At 46.8% G+C, this 19,642-nt stretch overlaps 1 protein-coding gene across 2 annotated transcripts; it reads left to right on the forward strand.

Annotated features, from left to right (window-relative positions):
* Positions 1 to 4,120: 4,120 nt before the first annotated feature.
* VRTN (vertebrae development associated) lies at positions 4,121 to 18,608 on the forward strand. 2 transcript variants are annotated; one of them, XM_012656142.1, is made up of 2 exons: positions 4,121 to 4,135; positions 16,463 to 18,608. In XM_012656142.1, exon 2 carries the CDS (start codon positions 16,464 to 16,466, stop codon positions 18,606 to 18,608), a length of 2,145 nt encoding a protein of 714 aa, XP_012511596.1. In that variant the 5' UTR covers positions 4,121 to 4,135; position 16,463. The 2 variants fall into 2 exon arrangements, with proteins under 2 accessions (XP_012511596.1, XP_012511595.1); XM_012656141.1 differs by lacking the exon at positions 4,121 to 4,135 and adding an exon at positions 9,553 to 9,794.
* Positions 18,609 to 19,642: the final 1,034 nt, after the last annotated feature.

The following is a 19,642-nucleotide window of genomic DNA, read 5'->3' on the forward strand; positions in this document are numbered from 1 at the left end:
TAGAAAACTGCGGCTCAGAAAAGTTAGTGACTTGCCTAGAGTTTACCGGGCTGGGAAGGGCAAGCAGGGTTCTGAGCCAGGCTTGTGTGGTTCCAAGTCCTTCCTCTCCCCACACTAGTTTTTCTGGGACTTCAATTGATATGTCTAAGCAGCATCTAGTGTTTCAATACAGGGCTCCAAGAAGGCCCTGGAAGCTGAGCCCCAGGCAGCCCAAGAGGAACGGAAAGCAAAAACCAACAAGCAAAACCTCAGAAAGTCAAACAGCCTTGGAAGTGGGCCTGGGGAGGCAGTGAGTTTTGCAGAGCATGGAAAGTAGGGATTTGGGGACCAGCGAGATGGGGTTTTGGGACGCCAAGCTGAATGGAGTCCAGCTGGCCTGAAGTTTCACCTTTCCTGGAGGCTGGAAGTCAAGGAATCTGTTTGTCGGTCCACTGCATGCTGAGCTGCCATTCTCATATCTAAACCTTCCAGGCCTGACACTGCAACTCCCTCCCTCTTTCTCGCACCTGCTGGCAGCAGGGGCTCCAGTGAATGGACAAGTTCCACAAATTCTTGTCCCTTCCCCCTCATTTTACATAGCCAAGCCCTGGGACAAAAGGCGCCCAGAGTCTGGGGCTCCTTCCTCTGACTCCGGCCAGCTCCGGGGAGTGCCAGACAGCTGGAGCCGTGCTCCGCACCACACCATTTACATTTCTTACAGCCTCCCCTCCCCATATTCCTCTCTCCCCACTCAAGGGCATGGCCACGGGCCCACTAGACTCCAGAAGCCTCTGCATAGTTCCCTGGAGGTGGAGGGGAGTTGCCCCTGGAGCAGATAGAAGGGCAGGGCAGCAGGGGTACAGGTGGGCGTCCACATCCGAGCATCCAGGGCTGCAGAAGCAGATCCTTTGTCCAGGACAATACATCCCACCCACCAGGCAGCAGCCACGGGAAGCTCCTGGCCTGTCACTTTGAGCAACAGATTCCAGGCCCCATGCAGTGGCTGCCCTGTAGGATATGGGACCCTTTTCTTGGATGGTTCCCTGTCATCTTGGATTGTATCCTAGTGGTTTTATCCACTGATAAATACAGCTACTATTTAATAAGCACCTATTGTGTGCCAGGGACAGTGACAAGTACTTCTGTCTGTTCCCTCATTTAGTCCTCATAATAGCCCAAGGTGAAATATGTATGGGCTCATTTTCCAGATGAGGAAAGGGGCTCACTCCAGGCCTCCTCATGGTCGGCAGGAGCGCCAGGGTGTGAATCTGAGGACTGACTGGCAGCTCCTTCCTCTAACTCTCTTGCACAGTGGCTTGGTCTGTACCGTTTACCTGTTTACTAGCTCCCAGATTGACATGCCATCATTCCGCCCTTTCCTGATCCTCGGGGTCACCCCACCTGGGCTCTCCCTGCCCTTCTTGGCAGCCTCCTGTAGAAGCCCACATTTTGTTTCAAGTTCTGCAAGGCAGGCCAGGAAAGGGGCAGTTAGTTATTCCTCACCTCTGTGAGAAGCCCTGTGGAGATACAGGCCTGGCTTGGATTTCCTGCTCCCTGGTTCCTCCTCCCTCCCTTGCAAGCCTTGCCCTTGTGGACCAGGCCTAGCTTCAGACAAAATGAGCACAGACTGATTCTAACTGGCATGTTCCACCTCTTCTGACAGCCTCCTAAAGCACCTCCAACATCCTAGGTTATGGGCCAAGAAATCAAAAGGAACCCTGCTTGGAGAGGGGGAAGACCCTGCACCCTGGCCACAGCCTGCCTTGGAAAGGCCAAAACAGAGCTGACAAAGGTGGTCATAGGTTCGGTCAGCCCAGCCAGCCTTCTGGCTCAAGGGCCCAGTGGATCCCTGAGGTCCCTGGAAGGGCTCAGAAGCCACTTCAGGCACAGCAATCCCATATATGTACCCAGCAAATGACATCACAAAGTGCTTCCTTCATTCACTTACCAAGAAATAAAAATACATAAATATTTATCTACATATTAAGTTCCTTGACTAAGCAATTCCACTTCATGAATCTTATATTAATAGGAACATTTGCACAACACATGCAAATGTGTTACTTCAACAGTGTTTCTAAGAGTGAAAACTGGGAACAAACTAAATGTCCAGTTGTAAGGGACTGCTTAAATAAGTGATACCTTCTATCTTAATAAATATATTTAAAAACCAAAATGGAATGCCACTGATCTACTATTAATATTACACAAATTCTTCTTTTTTAAAAAAGAAATTTATTTATTTATTTTGACCTGGATGTACTCCAGCTCCAACTTGCTCTTTTTGACCCTACAGCATGCCATGAGTCTCTTTCCTTGAAAATACATATAAAATTACCTCCCATAGTTTAGCAGCTGTGCAATATTTTATTGTAGGGATGTATCATCACTTATTTAAGTGACTGTTAACCTGTAACGTTTGAAAAGCAGAATCTTCTTTATGGGTTCTCTCAGACTCAAGGCCACAAAAAGCTGCATTTCTCACAAGCAATTGGTTTGTGGTTTTCAATGAACTTCTGCTATTAATACCTTCTTGGCTTTGGCTGCGAGGAACCTCAGCGCCAAATTTACAAGCCAGCTCTATACAGAGAATACCTAACGTGCATTCTGAGGGCTGCTGTTGTGCAGCTTCTGGAACCTGAGGACTTAGGGCAATAGTTCTCAACTTGACTGCACATTAGAATACTTGGGAATTAAAAAAAAAAAATCTAGAGGCCCAAGCCTCAGAAATTTTGAATATAGGTTGTTTTAAACAGTAGTTTCTCCCCTTTTACAGATCTTCATTATTTACAAAAAGAATGCATTCTTTTTTTATTTTCTAATATGGAACACGTCATGAATTTATGTGTCATCTGAATCTTCTCTGTATTGTTCCAATTTTAGTATATGTGCTGCCAAAACGAGTACAAAAAGAACGTGTTCTTCTGGTAAAAATGCAAACAAAACAAAACCGAAATGTGCAATGTGAAAAAGCCACCTTTCCCCACAAACCTACTCCCCAGGGTTTCCAGTTAGTTTACTCCATTTAAAGTCTCCCAGACTGCTTCCTACTCACTAAACATGTGCTTTTACATATATATTAGATAGATTTTTGCAAAAGTGGTGTTATAAGATATATTTCACTCTGAATTCCCACTTTAACTTGGCTATATTTCCCAGTTGGGTTGTCATGTAGATCTATTCACACATAATAGCTGGTAATATAATTGATTTAAAATATTCCCTCTTATGGAAGTAAAACTCAAGGGAAATCAAGCAGGTGGTGGGGGAGGGGATGGGTAAATTCACACCTAACGGGTACAGTGCACACTAACTGGGTTAAGGGCACACTTATAACTTTGACTCAAACTGTACAAAAGCAAATTATGTAACCAAAACGTGTACACCCCTGTAAAACTCTGAAGTAAAAAATAAGCATTAAAAAATAAATAAATAAAATATTCCCTCCTGATTTTTTCTTTCCAGCTGACTCTAGAGGATGGTCCCTTTTCTTTCTCCCCTCTCTCCTGTCTTCCTGCCCCCTTGACTTTAGATCTTATCTAGATGCCAACAACTCCCACACTTTACTCTTTACATGAAACACTTTGTGATTTTCTATATTTTGAGTTTACTTTGTTATTAGTTTTAAGCCTATTCAGAACGTACTGTACTTGGAGAATATATTTTTCTATTTGCTTGTACTTGGGAAAACAAACTCTGGAAGGAAGCTAATCAAGGTGGTTGGTTACCTGTGTGTGGCTGTGGGAAGTGGAGGGAATTGGGAATATATTAACCAAGACCAAGGGCACCAGGCCTGAGATGAAGAACGGGGTGACTGGGAGACCTCGGGTTTGGCCTTGTGGTCTTGTCTCCTTTTTATGGATGGCACGGAGAGGACAGAAGAAATGCAGTGAACTTGGAGGTAGAAGACCACAAGCCAGTGAAACGCTGTTTGAGGCTTAGCTGTTCCCCTAGGGTTGGGGAGGGCTTAGTTATTGACAAGCCTTCTTCCCTCTCCAGGTAGTTCCCTGAGGGTAGCTGCTCTATGAAGCCGTTCACCCCAAGGGCACCTATCAAAGGCCCTGCAGACAAAGCAGGTGCCAATCTGCAGAGACAAGGCACCTCTCCCGGCTAAGGGGCTGTCTACACTCTGCCTAAGTGAGAGCCTGGCTTCCAGGTAGGTGTCTTGCCCCCTTGCTTCTCTAAAGTGATACTTCCACTCCTCAAAAGTAAATATTTAATCTTTTTATTATAAAAGCTATTAAACACACTCAAAACGAAAAAAAAACAAAAACAAACAAACAAAAAAACGCTGTAGTGAACCACTCAAAATGAATGTTATAATGAACTCTTGATCCAATAATTATTATATTTTGCCGCATATATTTTACCCTTCCTTTCCCCCTGGTTTTTGAAAATCAAACTCTGACTTCTTATCATTTCATCTCTAAATTCTCTTTTTTTTTTTTTTGAGACAGAGTCTCACTCTCTTGCCTGGGGAGAGTGCTGTGGCGTCAGCCTAGCTCACAGCAACCTCAAACTCCTGGGCTCAAGAGATCCTACTGTCTCAGCCTTCCGAGTAGCTGGGACTACAGGCATGCACCACCATGCCCGGCTAATTTTTTCTATATGTTTTTAGCTGTCCAATTAATTTCTTTCTATTTTTGGTAGAGACAGGGTCTCACTCTTGCTCAGGCTGGTCTCGAACTCCTGAGCTCAGAACGATCCGCCCGCCTCGGCCTCCCAGAGTGCTAGGGTTACAGGCGTGAGCCATCGCGCCTGGCCTGGATGAATTCTTTAAACCACTGTAGCAAGAGGGCGAGTAGGGGAGAGGATGAATCTAATGGCAGTGTTGTTTACCGAGCACCTTATTATTGGACCTGTGCTAAGAACTTCACAAGCAGTTTTTCCATTTAATCTTCACAGTAACCTGTCCAGTGTTATTACTATCATTTTCTAAGTGACGAATTAGGTCTGGGGAGGTTAGGAAACTTGTTCAGTGTCCCACAGGGCAGAGCTGGAATCTAACCCCTCAAAGCCTGGACTCTTCATCAGTCAATGCCCAATAAATGCTTCACTGATGCCGAACTTGCTTTTGGAAGCTGATGCCAGTACAGATGAACCTCCATTTATACAGCCACTGGAAAGCTGTAAACTTAAACATAGTTAATTACTTTGCTCATTATTTGAAGGAAGCTTTTCTATTGTTTATCTCTTTATAAGTAAAGGATTACCCTTGACTCATTTGTTTCCTAAATCTGAATTTTGTTCAAAGCAAGGTACATATTAACTAAAGATGTCTACTTGTAGATGTTGGTTTAATTATTGCTGGGCACCTGGGATTTTGATGTTTGAATACTTTGTGGCCAGTACCTTAATTTTGTGACACCTCATCTTGACAGTTTATTTATTTATTTATTTTTTGGAGACAAAGTCTTGCTCTGTTACCTGGGCTAGAATGCCGTGGCGTCGGCCTAGCTCACAGCAACCTCAAACTCCTGGGCTCAAGCGATGCTCTTGCCTCAGCCTCCTGAGTAGCTGGGACTACAGGCTTGCGCCACCATGCCCGGCTAATTTTTTCTACATATTTTTAGTTGTCTGGCTAATTTCTTTCTATTTTCAGTAGAGATGGGGTCTCACTATTGCTCAGGCTGGTCTCAAACTCCTGACTTCAAGTGATCCTCCCGCCTCGGCCTCCCAGAGTGCTAGGTTTACAGGCGTGAGCCACCGTGTCTGGCCATCTTGACAGTTTAAATAAAAGTAAATTAAAATTTACCAAATCCAGAATCTATTAAAGAAAAGATAGATATGTACCATGAAGGTAAACATAGAGTTTCCACAGAATAAAAACCACCATAAGCAAACTCCAATTATGAACTACAAATTTGGAAAAAATATTTCTAATTTCTGTTGTAGACCAAGGACTGTTGTAATACACATTGTACATTTATTTATGGGGGCCTATGCAAAAAACCCCACAAATACACACACACACACTATACACTATACAAAGCTCTCATAAATCAATAAGAAAAAGGCCTATAATCCAATAGCAAATGCAAAGAATATTCATAAGAAAACATGAATGGTTCTTATATATATGAAAAATGCTCTCCTTTTACTTGTAATGAAAAAATGTAAATTAAAACTATACTGAGGTACTAATATTTCATCTATTAGAGCAGCAGAGATTACAAAAAAATTTTTTATAACACATTGTACTGACCAGGTGTAGGGAAACTGCACTCTCATACTCCGCTTGGGGGAAGATAAACTGGTATAACTTCTAAGGAGGGAAATTTGCAAAATCTATACAAACTCCTGTCACACATACAATTTGAAGGTATAGCTATACCTATACACGTGTAAAATTATTTAAGTACAAGGTTACCCTCTGTAGCATGGTTTAATTAGCAAAAGATGGAGATGACCTCAATGTTCATCAATATAGGACTGGATCGATAAATTACACCCACGCATAAAACAGAGTTCATGCTATGCCTAGCTCTCTGCTAACGTAGAAGCCACCACAGACGATTGTCGGACATTTGAAATGTGGCTAATCCTAATCGAGACGTGCCTTAAGTGTAAAGTACACACACCAGATTTTGAAGACTTGGTACAAAAAGGGAATGTAAAATATCTCAATAGTATTTTTAATATGGGGAGAGGAGGGGGGTTCAGTTCCTCTTGTTTTTTTTTTCTTTTCGAGACAGAGTCTCACTTTGTCGCCCTGGGTAGACTGCAGTGGTGTCATCATAGCTCACTGCAACCTCAAACTTCTGGGCTCAAGCGATCCTCCCACCCCAGCCTCTCCAGTAGCTGTGTGAGTCACCATGCCTGGCCTCATTAACAATTTTTATGTTGATTTCCTATCAAAATAATATTTCAGATACATCATTTTAAATATATTGTTAAATTAATTTCACCTGTTCCTTTTAAGTTTGTAAAATGTGTTCACTAGAAAACGTATAAGTACGGGCCGGGCGCAGTGGCTCACGCCTGTAATCCTAGCTCTCTGGGAGGCCGAGGCGGGCGGATTGTTTGAGCTCAGGAGTTCGAAACCAGCCTGAGCAAGAGCGAGACCCTGTCTCTACTAAAAATAGAAAGAATTAATTGGAAAAACTAAAAAAAAATATATAGAAAAAATTAGCTGAGCATGGTGGCGCATGCCTGTAGTCCCAGCTACTTGGGAGGCTGAGGCAGGAAAATCACTTGAGCCCAGGAATTCAAGTTTGCCACAAGCTATGATAGATCACACCACTACACTCCAGCCTGGGTGACAGAGCCAGACCCTGGCTCTTTAAAGAAAAAAAAGAAAGTGAAATAAGTAAGATGCCTAAGAATGTTTAGTATGCTATCTATTGTGTTTTAAAGAAAGGAAATAAGTTCTCTCGATCTCTCTGAGACTTTGCTTGTTTATATATAAACTGTTTCTGGAATGGTGCACTAGAAACAATGTTGGCTGCTTCTGGAAGGAGAAACTATAGCGAGGAACGGGGTTGAAATTCGAACCCTGAATCCTGATGTAAATTTTTGAGTCAAACTTTACAAGCATTTTGACTATTGTAATTTCTATTTTATTCACATATTATTTATACATTACAGTTATTATTGGTCAAAAATGTTTTCAAAAATGTTTAACATAGAATGAAAATATCCATGGAGACTAGAAAAATATATGAATACATCAGTACGTGTATGTAAAAAGGTGAAAATGCACAGAGAGAAAAAGGACGGACAGATTGGGATAGGGAGGGGACCTCGCTAGGGATAGGAAAGGGGACTTGCTCAACTTTCTGTCTTTTTTACTTTGTATCATCTGAATCTCTCCTAAAGAGAATGTTTAACTTGTGTAATTCTAAGGAAAAAAACTAGATTAGGACCAAATATTAATGTGATGTTCACAATAGCTGTCTTTAGATAATGAGATTATAGGTAATTTTTCTTCTACTTTACTTTCAAAATTTTCCCAATTAGTCTATAAATAACGCTCTTACTTTTGTAATGGAAAAGCCAACGAACTTTTTTCCCCACTATAGTTTCTTTTTAAAAAACATTTTTTAAGATTCCATTAGCCTTTTAAAGAATTTTAAATTATCTTCATTGCTTTTTAAAATGATAGCGAGTAATGCGGGTTCCTTATGTCAAACACAGAAAGATACAGTGTGGGAAGAAAAAGTATTTCGTAACTCTGTCACCTCTGAGATCACCACTATTCTCCAAAACTTTTAAAATATTGCATATTTATATTAAGAACTTATACGTAATTTCAAATTAATTGGACAGGCTGAGAACCTAAATATACTTCCTTTGTGCCAAGCAGAGACTTAAATACTTTAAATTTGTCATCTCATTGAATCTACCCAGTAACTCTCTGGGGTAGATATTATACCCGGGTAATCACAAAGTCAGGGCTCCAAGTGTTTAAACGATTTGCCTAAGGCCACATTCTAGTCAGAGGCAGGGTTGGCATTCAAATCCAAGTCCAAGAGACCCGCTAAGCCACAGCCTCAGGCCACTGCCAGTGCGGTGGGTGGGGCTGGTGTGATTTTGTTGCAGCGACTGGACAAGCAGAGCTTACATCTGGCAGCCCCTCATCCAGTGCCCCTGGGAACGGGTGTTTGATAAAGGATTTTTGACTTTGGTGATAAGTGTAGAGCTCCTGATTGGGAGAGGAGAGAATGATAATAGTAGAGTTGGGTCATAATGGATACTGAGGGGCATTTTACGGCGGAGTGGTGGGGAAACAGGAGAAGCTGCTAGCCACAGCACTCCAAAGGGTTAAAGCCAGGCTGCAAAGCCCCTGGGGGGAAGCTACCACCAAAAGCTGCAATCCTGAGGCCTTCACCTCCCCCATCAGCTGGGACTGGACTGGTTCCTCCTGGGACTGTTGGAGGCCCCTGGGCCCCAGGTGAGCTTTGGGGAGGGACTGAAGCCCCAGATGCTGCTCGCCCCTGGCCTTCCTGTGGGGCTCAGAAAGTTAGGTGCCCTGGGATAGGCCTCCTGGCCCCTGACAGATGTAGCTCTGGCCCTGGCATGCTTTGGGAGTGAGAGGTGTTGAGCCCTGAGCCTGGGGGATGCTCGGAGAATGGTGGGGATATAGCCTTCGGAGAAAGTGGGGCATTTTGGAAGGGAAGGGAGCCTGCACCAAGGTGGGGGGCAGTGAGCAGTTCTCCATCCTGCCTGGTTCTCCCTGATTTGCAGGGCCACGGTTGGGGAGCTGCCTCAGGAAGAGATGTATTTTGGGGGTTCAGAGAGCCTCAAAGTATTTCTTTAACCAATCGTCCATGGCAGTTTCCGGGCTCCAACTTTGCTCTCACCCCCTCCCTCCCAAGCCTGACCACAGACTTTCTTCCCTTAGGTCTTTCTATCTAAACCTTCTCTTCTCCTCCCCTCCCCTCCCCCCAAACTGTTTGGAAATCTTTCAACTTTCTTTCAAGTTTTCCCTGGGCAGTTTGGGGTATGTTTCAGAGCTGGGTCTGGGCGCTTTAACACCCCCAGCTGGGTGGGGAGAGTGGATGACAATAGCTGCTATCACTTTACCATTGGAAGTGACCCCCGAATTTGCACTTCTTTCATCTTGGGACCAGAGCACTTGAGGGTGGGCGATTTCCTGGGGGGAGTGGCTTAAGCTGCTTCCCCACCGGCCAGTTGGCTGTAGACGGTCCATGCTCAATGGTCCTCTACAGATATGAAACTGGTTCTGGAGTGAGAGTGGAACTCAGCTGCGGACGCTGCCTGGGAAGGCCTTTCCCTACAGGCTGACTTAGATGTCCCAGGCTGGAAGGTGGAGCAAGAAGTGGACGCCCCCAGGGGTCTGGGTCACGCTTGAGGTCAGTAAACTAAGAAGTTTTTTCAGAACTAGAAGGGTGGATGCCTCCTACAGCTTGGAGGCTCTAGGGGGGAAAGCGGTGACCTCGGGACACTACTGGGCCCAGGTCAGCGTGGCCCCGTGAAGATGCTCTGTGTGTGCGCGCGTGTGTGTCTATGTGTGTGTGTAGAGGTAGGGGAGGCATTGTTTCAAGTTCTCTTTCTCCCCACCCCCACCTCCAGTCCCATCCCCACCCCCACCGGTCTGCCTATCTCCCCTCCTCACCCTACACAATGGTCTGGCCTCAGCCCCTCTCGGAGCTTCCCAGGTTGTGTCCCTTGTCTCCGTAGTAGCTCTGCTCCAGCCAGCTCTCTCCCTGGCCACCCACTGCCTCCTGGCACTCCCAAAGGGTGACTGGTGACCTTGTAGCCTGCACTCTCCCTTCTCTCTCCCTTCCAGACACGTGGTCCAGTAGAGCAACTGAATGGGGCTTGGTTGACTTGGCCTCGGGCCTGCCCTGGTGACCTCGGGCCTGCCCTGGTGACCTCAGGTGCACCCACTACCCCTGGTGGTGAGAATTTCCTCGGGAAGTCGCAGCCACCAGCCAGCCCTCACGGCCACCCTTGCCCACCTGGGCCTCCAGGCCCCTGGGGAGGGAGCCAAGATGGCTGGCACTCCCTCGGGCCCTGGCAGGGTGCAGCCTGGGTGGCCAGGCCAGTGTGAGCGGGTGCGGAGCGAGGCTGGGTGAGAAGCCAGCCTGGGGAGAATTAAACCCCACGGCTTAATTACTGAGGGCTGAGACCTGTGTGGCCCACAGGCTTGTTGGGCATGGTTGACTGCGGCGACTGCAGCGCTGTTGGGAGGGACAGGAAGAAAAGGGAGACAGAAAGCACGGGATCCTTGGTGAGCTCGGGATCCTTGGTGAGCTCGTGGAGCACAGGGTGAGGCTGGTCCCATCAGCAGATCTCTTGCCCCTCCTTCCCTTGCCTGCCCTGAGCCCTGGCTCACTCCCAAAACTCAGGGGACAAGAGGACAGGCCTGGGCTCCAAGAGTCATGGGCTTAAAAATAAGGGGACAAAGGGGGAGCAGAAAAGCTGACCTTGGCGACAGTGAGGCTGTGAGTGTCCTACAGAGTGGCCTATGGCCATTCATCCATTCCTTGGCCCCGGAGCCCTTCCTAGGTGCTAAGGTGCTTTCTGGGGCACCCGTCTTTTCCCCGCTCCCTTCCAACTTCAAGCAAGGGGAGTGGGGGAGCTTGTGTAATCCAAGGGGGCCTTGCCTGCTTGGTTTCACACCTTTTCAGATCTCTTCCAAGAGTTGTGGGGGCCCGGAGAGGCCAGCTGGGCAAAGTCCACAGATTAGCTATCACTTTCTGTACCTCGTTCACTGAATGCACCTGGCACCCGGCATGTCTGCTTTGCATTGCACTTCCAGGAGGAGAGCCATTGCCAAAAAGACTGTTGCACCTGAACCCCATCACCAATTGTCTATTTAAAGGATTATAGGCTTCCCCGTGTGGCCCCTTCCCTCTCCTGTTCTCCGGTGGTCCAGCCCCATTTTGCATACCTGAGGGTGGGTGTAGCTGTAGACCCTCTCCGTGGAGCTGCTTTTCTTAAGTAAGCTTTTGAGGAAGCTAGAAGTGCGGTTATTACCTCCTTGTAGGTCCTTTTACCTTTTGGAGAACAGGAAGGAACGAGATTGGGTGGAGCCAGCGGGTGGGATTGGGACAGGGAAGAGTAGGTAGGGTGGGACAAGGTTGGGTGGGGAGGGGTGGGGTTTGTGCAAAGAGGAAGTGCGGCATGTCTGGACGTTGTGTTGGAAGGTACCTGGACACTGCCGCATGAATTCAGGCAAGTCAACTTTACCTTTCTGGACCTCAACTTCCTTATCTGTAAAATGGCTAGGTTTATTTCAAAGCTCCAAGAATCCATGTTTCTGGATTCACTGGATGATGAAAATTTTGGGTGATGGAATAATAGTGGAGAGGAGCTCTGAAGTTGGACTGCTCAGGTTTTGCAGCTTTTAATAGCTGTGTGGTCTTGGGAAAGCTAACTTAACCCCCTGAGCCTGCTTTTGGCCAGGTGTGAACTAGAAATAGTGATCCTTGTGATGATGCAGGTGTGACGGAGTTGTAGTTTACATGGAGGCAAGGTAAGAACCACATATAAACGAAATTACTTCTGAAAAGCCCGAAATCCAAATGCTCACCCTGTGGAAAGCCAACAGAAACTTATTTATTTATTTGTTTTTGAGACAGTCTCTTGCTCTGTCTCTTGGGCTAGAGTGCAGTAGTGCACTGCAACCTCAAACTCCTGGGCTCGAGTCATCCTCCTGCATCAGCCTCCCAAGTAGCTGGGACTACAGATATGTGCCACCACACCCAGCTAAGTTTTCTATTTTCTTTTTATAGAGACAGGGTTGGGGTCTTGCTCTTGCTCAGGATGGTCTCAAACTCCTGGCCTCAAGCAATCCTCCCACCTTGGCCTCCCACAGTGCTAGAATTAGAGGGTGAGTGGGGGGAGCGTGGTGGCCCACAGAAACTTGTAATCACTGCAGAGGGAACATTATATTATGCTCTGCTCAGGAAATAGGCTCACTGAGTATAAAGGCATGGAGAATCATCCATACAATTTAAATTAATTTTTTCCTCTTATATTTTCTAAGATTTCCTGAGTTAAGTGAACATATTAAGCAGTCAGTAAGTAGCAGTCAGTGGCTATTTTCCTAATTTTGTTTGCAAAGTGTCTAGCAGAACAACAACAAAAAAACCCAGCATGTTGTTTGTTGGGATGATTGTGAGAATGAAAAAGCTCTCCTTTGTGTACAGTTTGTTCTTCAGGGTTCAATTTTTTTTTTTTTTTTTTTTGAGACAGAGTCTCACTGTGTTGCCTGGGCTAGAGTGCCGTGGCGTCAGCCTAGCTCACAGCAAGCTCAAACTCCTGGGCTCAAGCGATCCTACTGCCTCAGCCTCCCGAGTAGCTGGGAATACAGGCATGCACCACCATATCCGGCTAATTTTTCTATTTTTAGTAGAGATGGGGTCTCGCTCTTCTTGCTCAGGCTGGTCTCGAACTCCTGAGCTCAAACAATCCGCCCGCCTCGGCCTCCCAAAATGCTAGGATTACAGGCGTGAGCCACTGCGCCCGGCCCAGGGTTCAATTTTTTATTGTGTATGCAAGTACTCTCTTGACTGATACGAGGTTTATCTCCTGAGTCCAAAGGAAAGTAGTAGCTTTTGTAAAAAAGTAAAGTTCATAAAAGATTAACAGATTAAAAGCCCAATTTCAGGGTTAAATAATATGATGCAAGTAAAATTGGGTGAGTGGTTATACCAGATTTGTCGTAATATACACATTTTAAAGAAATCTACAGCCTAGAAATTTTAGTCAAAGGTGATTCTGATCACCAATTTTTAAAAAGCTTTCCTTCTGTATCAAGTGAAATTCTGGTAGGTATTCTTTCAGTGCTTTTAAATTTTTTTTCAATTTTACTGAATCACAATTTATACTCAAACACATCCCTTTTAAGTGTACAGTTCAATAAGCCGAAAAATGTATGCGCCCAAACACAATTTTTAAATCTAAGGCTCATCTAAAGCAATTTGTTGAACTCTCGAGAACAAACATCTGAGAAACCAGAAAAGATAATGCTCTCCTTTCTAATTTAAAAACGGTGTCCATAACGGAATACCACTCTGCTTTGCAAATAAATACTGAAACTCGACCAGTAATTAGGATGATTAGTTTATGCTGGAAAGGTGGCTGATGGTTTAAACAGGAGATGAATTACAGGCCCTAAGAAGCATCTGGTTTCAACAACTGGTGGATATATCACTAACTTGTGCTGTGACCTTGTGCAAATTAGGCTAATTTCAATTGCCTCAGTTTTCTCACCTGCAAATTGGAGATAATGGTGGTACCTACCTTAAAATATTGCTTTCAGGATTAGGGCAGTGCATGGCAAACAGTAAAGGTTCAGTAAATCCTAATTATTAGATTTTTGTCCATACAGTGGGTAGACTGTTGGTGCCCGTTTGAAAAGACCTTTTTTTCCAGGGCAGCAATTCTCAAACTTTTTGGTTTCAGGACCATTGTGTGATCCAGGGACCTGAAGAGCTTTTGTTTATATATATAGGTGATATCCAGCAGTGTATACTGTATTGAAAATTAAAACTGATAATTAAAAAAAATAAAACCTGTTACACAGTAACAAATAATCATTTTTATGAAAAACTATTTCAGAACAAAAATTAGTAGTGAGAAGAGTGCATTATTTTACATTTTTTCAAATCTCTGTAGTATCTGGTTTAATAGAAGATTGGTACTTTCTCACATTGTCTTTATGTTCAGTCTGTTTCAGTACATTGTTTGGGTGGAGGCATTGAGAAAATCCAACCTTATCTAGATATGTGGATGGAGAAGGGCAGAGCATTTTGATAGCTTTTTCAATGGATTTTCTTTGACACTACACCAAAACTCAAAGCAGTAGTTTCTCAAAGCTTAGTTATAATGTGGAATTTGAAACCATATTCGTGAACATTTTGTACTTTGTTATATTAAAATCCACTGGTCTCTTTTATATTTTGAATGGTTCTTTTACAAAGTGCGTGACTTTGTAACATCATCCATTGGTAATTTGGGAAATATTGTTCATTGAATGATGTAGATCTTTAATGGAAATATTGATAATTTCATTATACAGCATAAAAAATTATATTTATTGTCACCACTGATCTCATCAGAAAAGTCTTTAGGTATTAGGAAGCTGTCAAGCTCACTGTAGTGGATGCAGGTTTTCCAAAATTCTAATTTTCAAATGAAAGCTCATAATTTTTCATTGGCAGCAAATAATTACTTTCCTTGAATTGACAGGGTCACCTCATTCATTTCTGAGAAGACGTTTGCCAACGATACTCAAATCTAAATGACCAATGTCTGTCAGTCTGTCTTTCCAGTAAAAATGGTATTCCATGATAAAAGGACCTAATCCATCACAAAACCCAAACAATTGTCCACCTGAGACATTCAGCACACTTCAGTATGCATCACAAGTGCTTTGTGAGTGCCCCATTCGGTCACACCTAATACTGAAAAGACATGACTTCAGGGTTGTGATTTAATAATCGTTACTGCCTCATCAAGGATGTTCATTTTTCTTTTCTGTTCTTTCTTTCTCTTTTTTCTTTCTTTTCTCCTTCCTTCCTTCTCTTTCTTTCCCTCCTTCTTTCTTTCTTTTCTCTCTCTCTCTCCCTCCCTCCCTCCCTCTCCTCCCCTTTCCTTCCTTCTTCCTTCCTTTTCTCTTTCTTTCTCTTCCCCTCCCTTCCTTTCCCCTCCCCCTTCTCCTCCTTTCTCTTCCTTTCTCTTCTTTTTTTTTTCTTTTCTTACAGGGTATCATTCAGTCACCCAGGCTAGAATGCTTTGGCATGATCAGAACTCACTACAGCCTCAAACTCCTGGGCTCAAGCAATCCTCCTGCTTCAGTCTCCCAAAGTGCTGGGATTTACAGATGTGAGCTACCATGCCTGGCCAAGGACATTCTTAAGTGAAACTAGCCTTTTTTTTTTTTTTTTTTTTTCAGTTAGGATTACAATTCTTATTAGTATATCAGTGCAGTTTGGTATCTTCCCCTTCTCATTGACTATTTTTTCCTTGCTTTTAAATTTCCTTTAAAGAAAAGAGAAAACATCTTTATCAAACTCTTAAACATGTATGCTATATGGACAACAGGCCTGGCTAATTTTTTCTATATATTTTTTTTAGTTGTCCAATTAATTTCTTTCTATTTTTAGTAGAGATGGGGTCTCTCACTCTTGCTCAGGCTGGTCTTGATCCTGAGCTCAAACAATCTGCCCGCCTCGGCCTCCCAGAGTGCTAGGATTACAGGCGTGAGCCACCATGCCCGGCCTTTTTTTTTTTTTTTTAAACTTCAAGTACATGGTGATAAAGAACAGAATGGCTTCTAGTACAGTTTGATGCCATTGCCTTCATTCATGCAAGATAACACAGTTTTACTCAAATTCTAATACAGCAAAAAAGGCAAATAACATCTCAGTGTTATTTAATAAATTATCTTATGAAAATAGTTTAGCTTGCGGACCCCCTAAAAAAGTATCAGAGAACCCCAAGTGTCCATAGACTATACTTTGAGAATCATTGTTCTAGGGAAAAGCAGACCAATTTTGGCCATATGTGACTGTAAGTCTTTAACAAGTACAGAGGTATAGCCTTGTCAGCTGTGCTATATAACGTGCAGAGTACTAGCTAGTGTACACTCCGCATGCCAGGCACTGTTCTCAGAATGGATGTATGTGTGTTTACATACCTATGTATCTTCATCCTTGACTTTCATTGTCTCATTTATGCGTATAACAACCCTGTCAGGCAGATATGTTTTTTATCATTCCCATTTTACAGAAAAAGAGCAGAAGCATTGAGGTGAAATGACTTGCCCAGGGTGACCAAGCTAATGTCAGAGCCCGGATTCAAAGCTAGGTTCCAGAGACCACACTCTTCTTCAATACCATTGAGTGAACAAATCCAAGGAGGCCATTGGCTACTCTCTGCTACGGGAGCATGGGAGGAGGTAGACATTATCTCTAGGGGGACAGTGCAGGAGAGGATAGGGCACTGTTGCTGGTTGTCATCTGGGTACGTTGGCCTGACCTCTGTTCTCTGTCCTTTGCCCTGGCAGGATGACTTCTCGAGACCAGCTGGTGCAGCAGGTGCTGCGGGAGCTGCAGGAGGCAGTGGAGTCTGAGGGCCTGGAGGGTCTCGTTAGTGCCGCCCTCGAGGCCAAGCATGTCCTATCTTCTTTTACCCTCCCCACCTGCCGAGAGGGGGGCCCTGACCTCCAGGTGCTGGAGGTGGACTCAGTGGCTCTGAGCCTGTACCCAGATGATGCTCCGCGGAACATGCTGCCGCTGGTGTGCAAGGGCGAGGGCAGCCTGCTGTTCGAGGCGGCCAGCATGCTGCTGTGGGGCGACGCCAGCCTCAGCCTGGAGCTGCGGGCCCGCACCGTGGTGGAGATGCTGCTGCACAGACACTACTACCTCCAGGGCATGATCGACTCCAAAGTGATGCTGCAGGCCGTGCGCCACTCCCTGCGCTCCGAGGAGTCCCCTGAGATGACCAGCCTGTCACCTGCCACGCTGGAGGCCATCTTCGACGCAGATGTCAAGGCCACCTGCTTCCCCACCAGCTTCTCCAACGTGTGGCACTTGTATGCCCTCGCCTCTGTCCTTCAGCGTAACATCTACTCCATCTACCCTATGCGTAACCTCAAGATCCGGCCCTACTTTAACCGTGTCATCCGGCCCCGCCGCTGTGACCATGTACCCTCCACGCTGCACATCATGTGGGCTGGCCAGCCCCTCAGCAGCCACTTCTTCCGCCACCAGTACTTTGCCCCGGTGGTGGGCCTGGAGGAGGTGGAGGCCGAAGCTCCCAGCCTGGCCCCGGCTTCTCCGGCCCTGGCCCCACGGTCACCACTGGCCAAGACCCTGGAGCTGCTCAACCGTGAACCTGGCCTCAGCTACTCCAACCTCTGCGAGCGCTACAGTGTCACCAAGAGCACCTTCTACCGCTGGCGGCGGCAGTCCCAGGAGCACCGGCAGAAGGTGGCCACCCGCTTCTCGGCCAAGCACTTCCTGCAGGATAGCTTCCACCGCGGGGGCGTCGTGCCGCTGCAGCAGTTCCTCCAGCGCTTCCCTGATATTTCCCGCTCTACCTACTATGCCTGGAAGCATGAGCTGCTGGGCTCCGGCTCCTCGCCGGCCCTGGCCCCCAAGGAGGAGCTTGCCACGGAGGAGATGGAGAAGCTGCCGGAGAAGCAGGTGGCCGAGGGGCTGGGGTGCTCCTCGCTGGTGGCGTCAAGCCCTGGAATTATCTTAATGCAGCGGGCCAAGTTGTACCTAGAGCATTGCATCTCCCTGAACATGCTCATACCCTATCGCTGCTTCAAACGTAGGTTCCCCAGCATCTCGCGGTCCACCTACTACAACTGGCGGCGAAAGGCGCTCCGGAGGAACCCCAGCTTCAAGCCGGCACCAGCCCTCTCAGCTGCCGGGGCTGCCCAGCCAGTGTCTGCTGGGGACGAGGCCCTGCTCCCTTGGAAGGGTGAGGAGGGGGAAGGGGCAGGGAAAGCAATGGGTGGGGGCACACCCGGTCCCCGGGAGCTCCTGCCCCTGAAGGTGCCGCTGTCCCGTTGGCAGAGGCGCCTGCGCAGGGCTGCGCGCAAGCAGGTGCTGAGCGGGCATCTCCCCTTCTGCCGCTTCCGCCTCCGCTACCCGACTCTGTCCCCTTCTACCTTCTGGGTCTGGAAGAGTCTCGCCCGGGGCTGGTCCAGAGGCCTGTCCAAACTCCAGATGCAGGCCTCCGCCTTGGGCAAAGGGCGGCAGGAGGCTGAGGAGAAGCAGGAGAAGGAAGTTGGTGGGAGCGGGACAGCTGTGCTGGCCCCACATGCAGGGACTCTGCCAGTGGGGGCTCGTTCGGGAGAGGATCCGGTAGAGCCCCAGGGAGGGCCTTCCAGAGAGGGGGCCCTGCGAGAGGGGACGCTGCAAGAGGGGGCTACAGCCCAGGGCCAGCCCCACGGTGAGCCCCTTTCGAGCCACCCTGTGGTGGCAGCGGCGGGTGGCAGTGATGGCCGGGTGGTGGTGATGGATATGATCACCACCACAAAGTTCAAGGCCCAAGCCAAGCTATTCTTGCAGAAGCGCTTCCAGTCCAAGAGCTTCCCCTCCTACAAGGAGTTCAGTGCCCTCTTTCCCCTCACCGCCCGCTCCACCTACTACATGTGGAAGCGGGCCCTCTACGATGGCCTCACCCTGGTTGATGGCTGACAGGGACATGCGAAAGGGGCTGGGAGGAAGGGGGACCAGTTTGGAAGGGGTCATGGGCCTGCACTGCTCCCTGGGTTGGCCAGGATGCCATCTGTTCTGGCTCCCGCAGTGTCCACCCTGAATCCAAGGGCATATTTGTGTTACTTCCTCGCTCCAGGGCAGAAAGAGCTAGAAATCAGCCATTTGGTTTCCTGCAGAAAGCTACAGCACCAGAGATGTTTTCTTTGGTTGTTTGCTGGTCGTATTTTTATTGCTGTGTTTTAGTTTTTGGTTTTGACTTGAGTGGGTTGGCTGGGCCCCCTTGCTGGTGTTGGAAGCTGTACATATGTGGGGGGGTGGGTAGAGAGGGGGATTGGTTAGCTAGAACTGCTTTCAGCTTTTCCTGGGGACAAAAGGAGCATTATAGCGTGGCCATCTGTCCCATTAGGCAGAATATATATCTTCAGTTTCTTTTGCGGGTTGGCACCCTCCTTACTCAAAGATGTTTCCCAAAGGAACATTAAGATCAAATGTGGGGCAGGTTAGTGCCTGGCGTCCCCAAGGGAGAAGGTGCCAGGCTCAGCGGGAGCAGCAGCAGGGAGGTATAGGCAGAACTACAAATGGCCTCTAAAGGAAGGCCCTGAGGCTCCTGAGATCATTGAGAGGCTGGCCTGTCCCCTGCAAGGAGCGTGGTATAGGGTGGGGTGAAGTCCGGCAGAAGGAGATGCAGGCCCTGTTTGGGGATACGGCCCAGAGTCCCTGCTTGCTGGGGCTTGATCCATCTCCTGGGAACCCTGCAGTCCTCTGCCAGCCTGGCTGGCTGTTGGGGACCCTGCTGTGCTGCTGAGCCTCTCCTCAGAGCCGGAGCCCCACCTTAGTGAGAGACCACAAAGCGGCCAGGCAGGTGGGAGACTGAATTTGCGTTGTCCAAGAGTGAAGTTGGAAAATCAAAGAAATAAAATAATACAGTGCCCACAGCTCTTGGTCTCTGGAATTTGTTTTGCCAGGATGTGACTGCCCATTCCCATGTTCCCCTTTGCTTTAAGGGGACTGAG

The sequence above is a fragment of the Propithecus coquereli genome, unplaced genomic scaffold (assembly GCF_000956105.1).
Source record: "Propithecus coquereli isolate 6110/MARCELLA unplaced genomic scaffold, Pcoq_1.0 Scaffold5, whole genome shotgun sequence".
In the NCBI taxonomy this organism is placed as follows: domain Eukaryota; kingdom Metazoa; phylum Chordata; class Mammalia; order Primates; family Indriidae; genus Propithecus; species Propithecus coquereli.

Excerpts from the sequence above, each read along its gene's own strand:
- VRTN (XM_012656142.1), top strand. The coding sequence starts at position 16,464 with ATGACTTCTCGAGACCAGCTGGTGCAGCAGGTGCTGCGGGAGCTGCAG.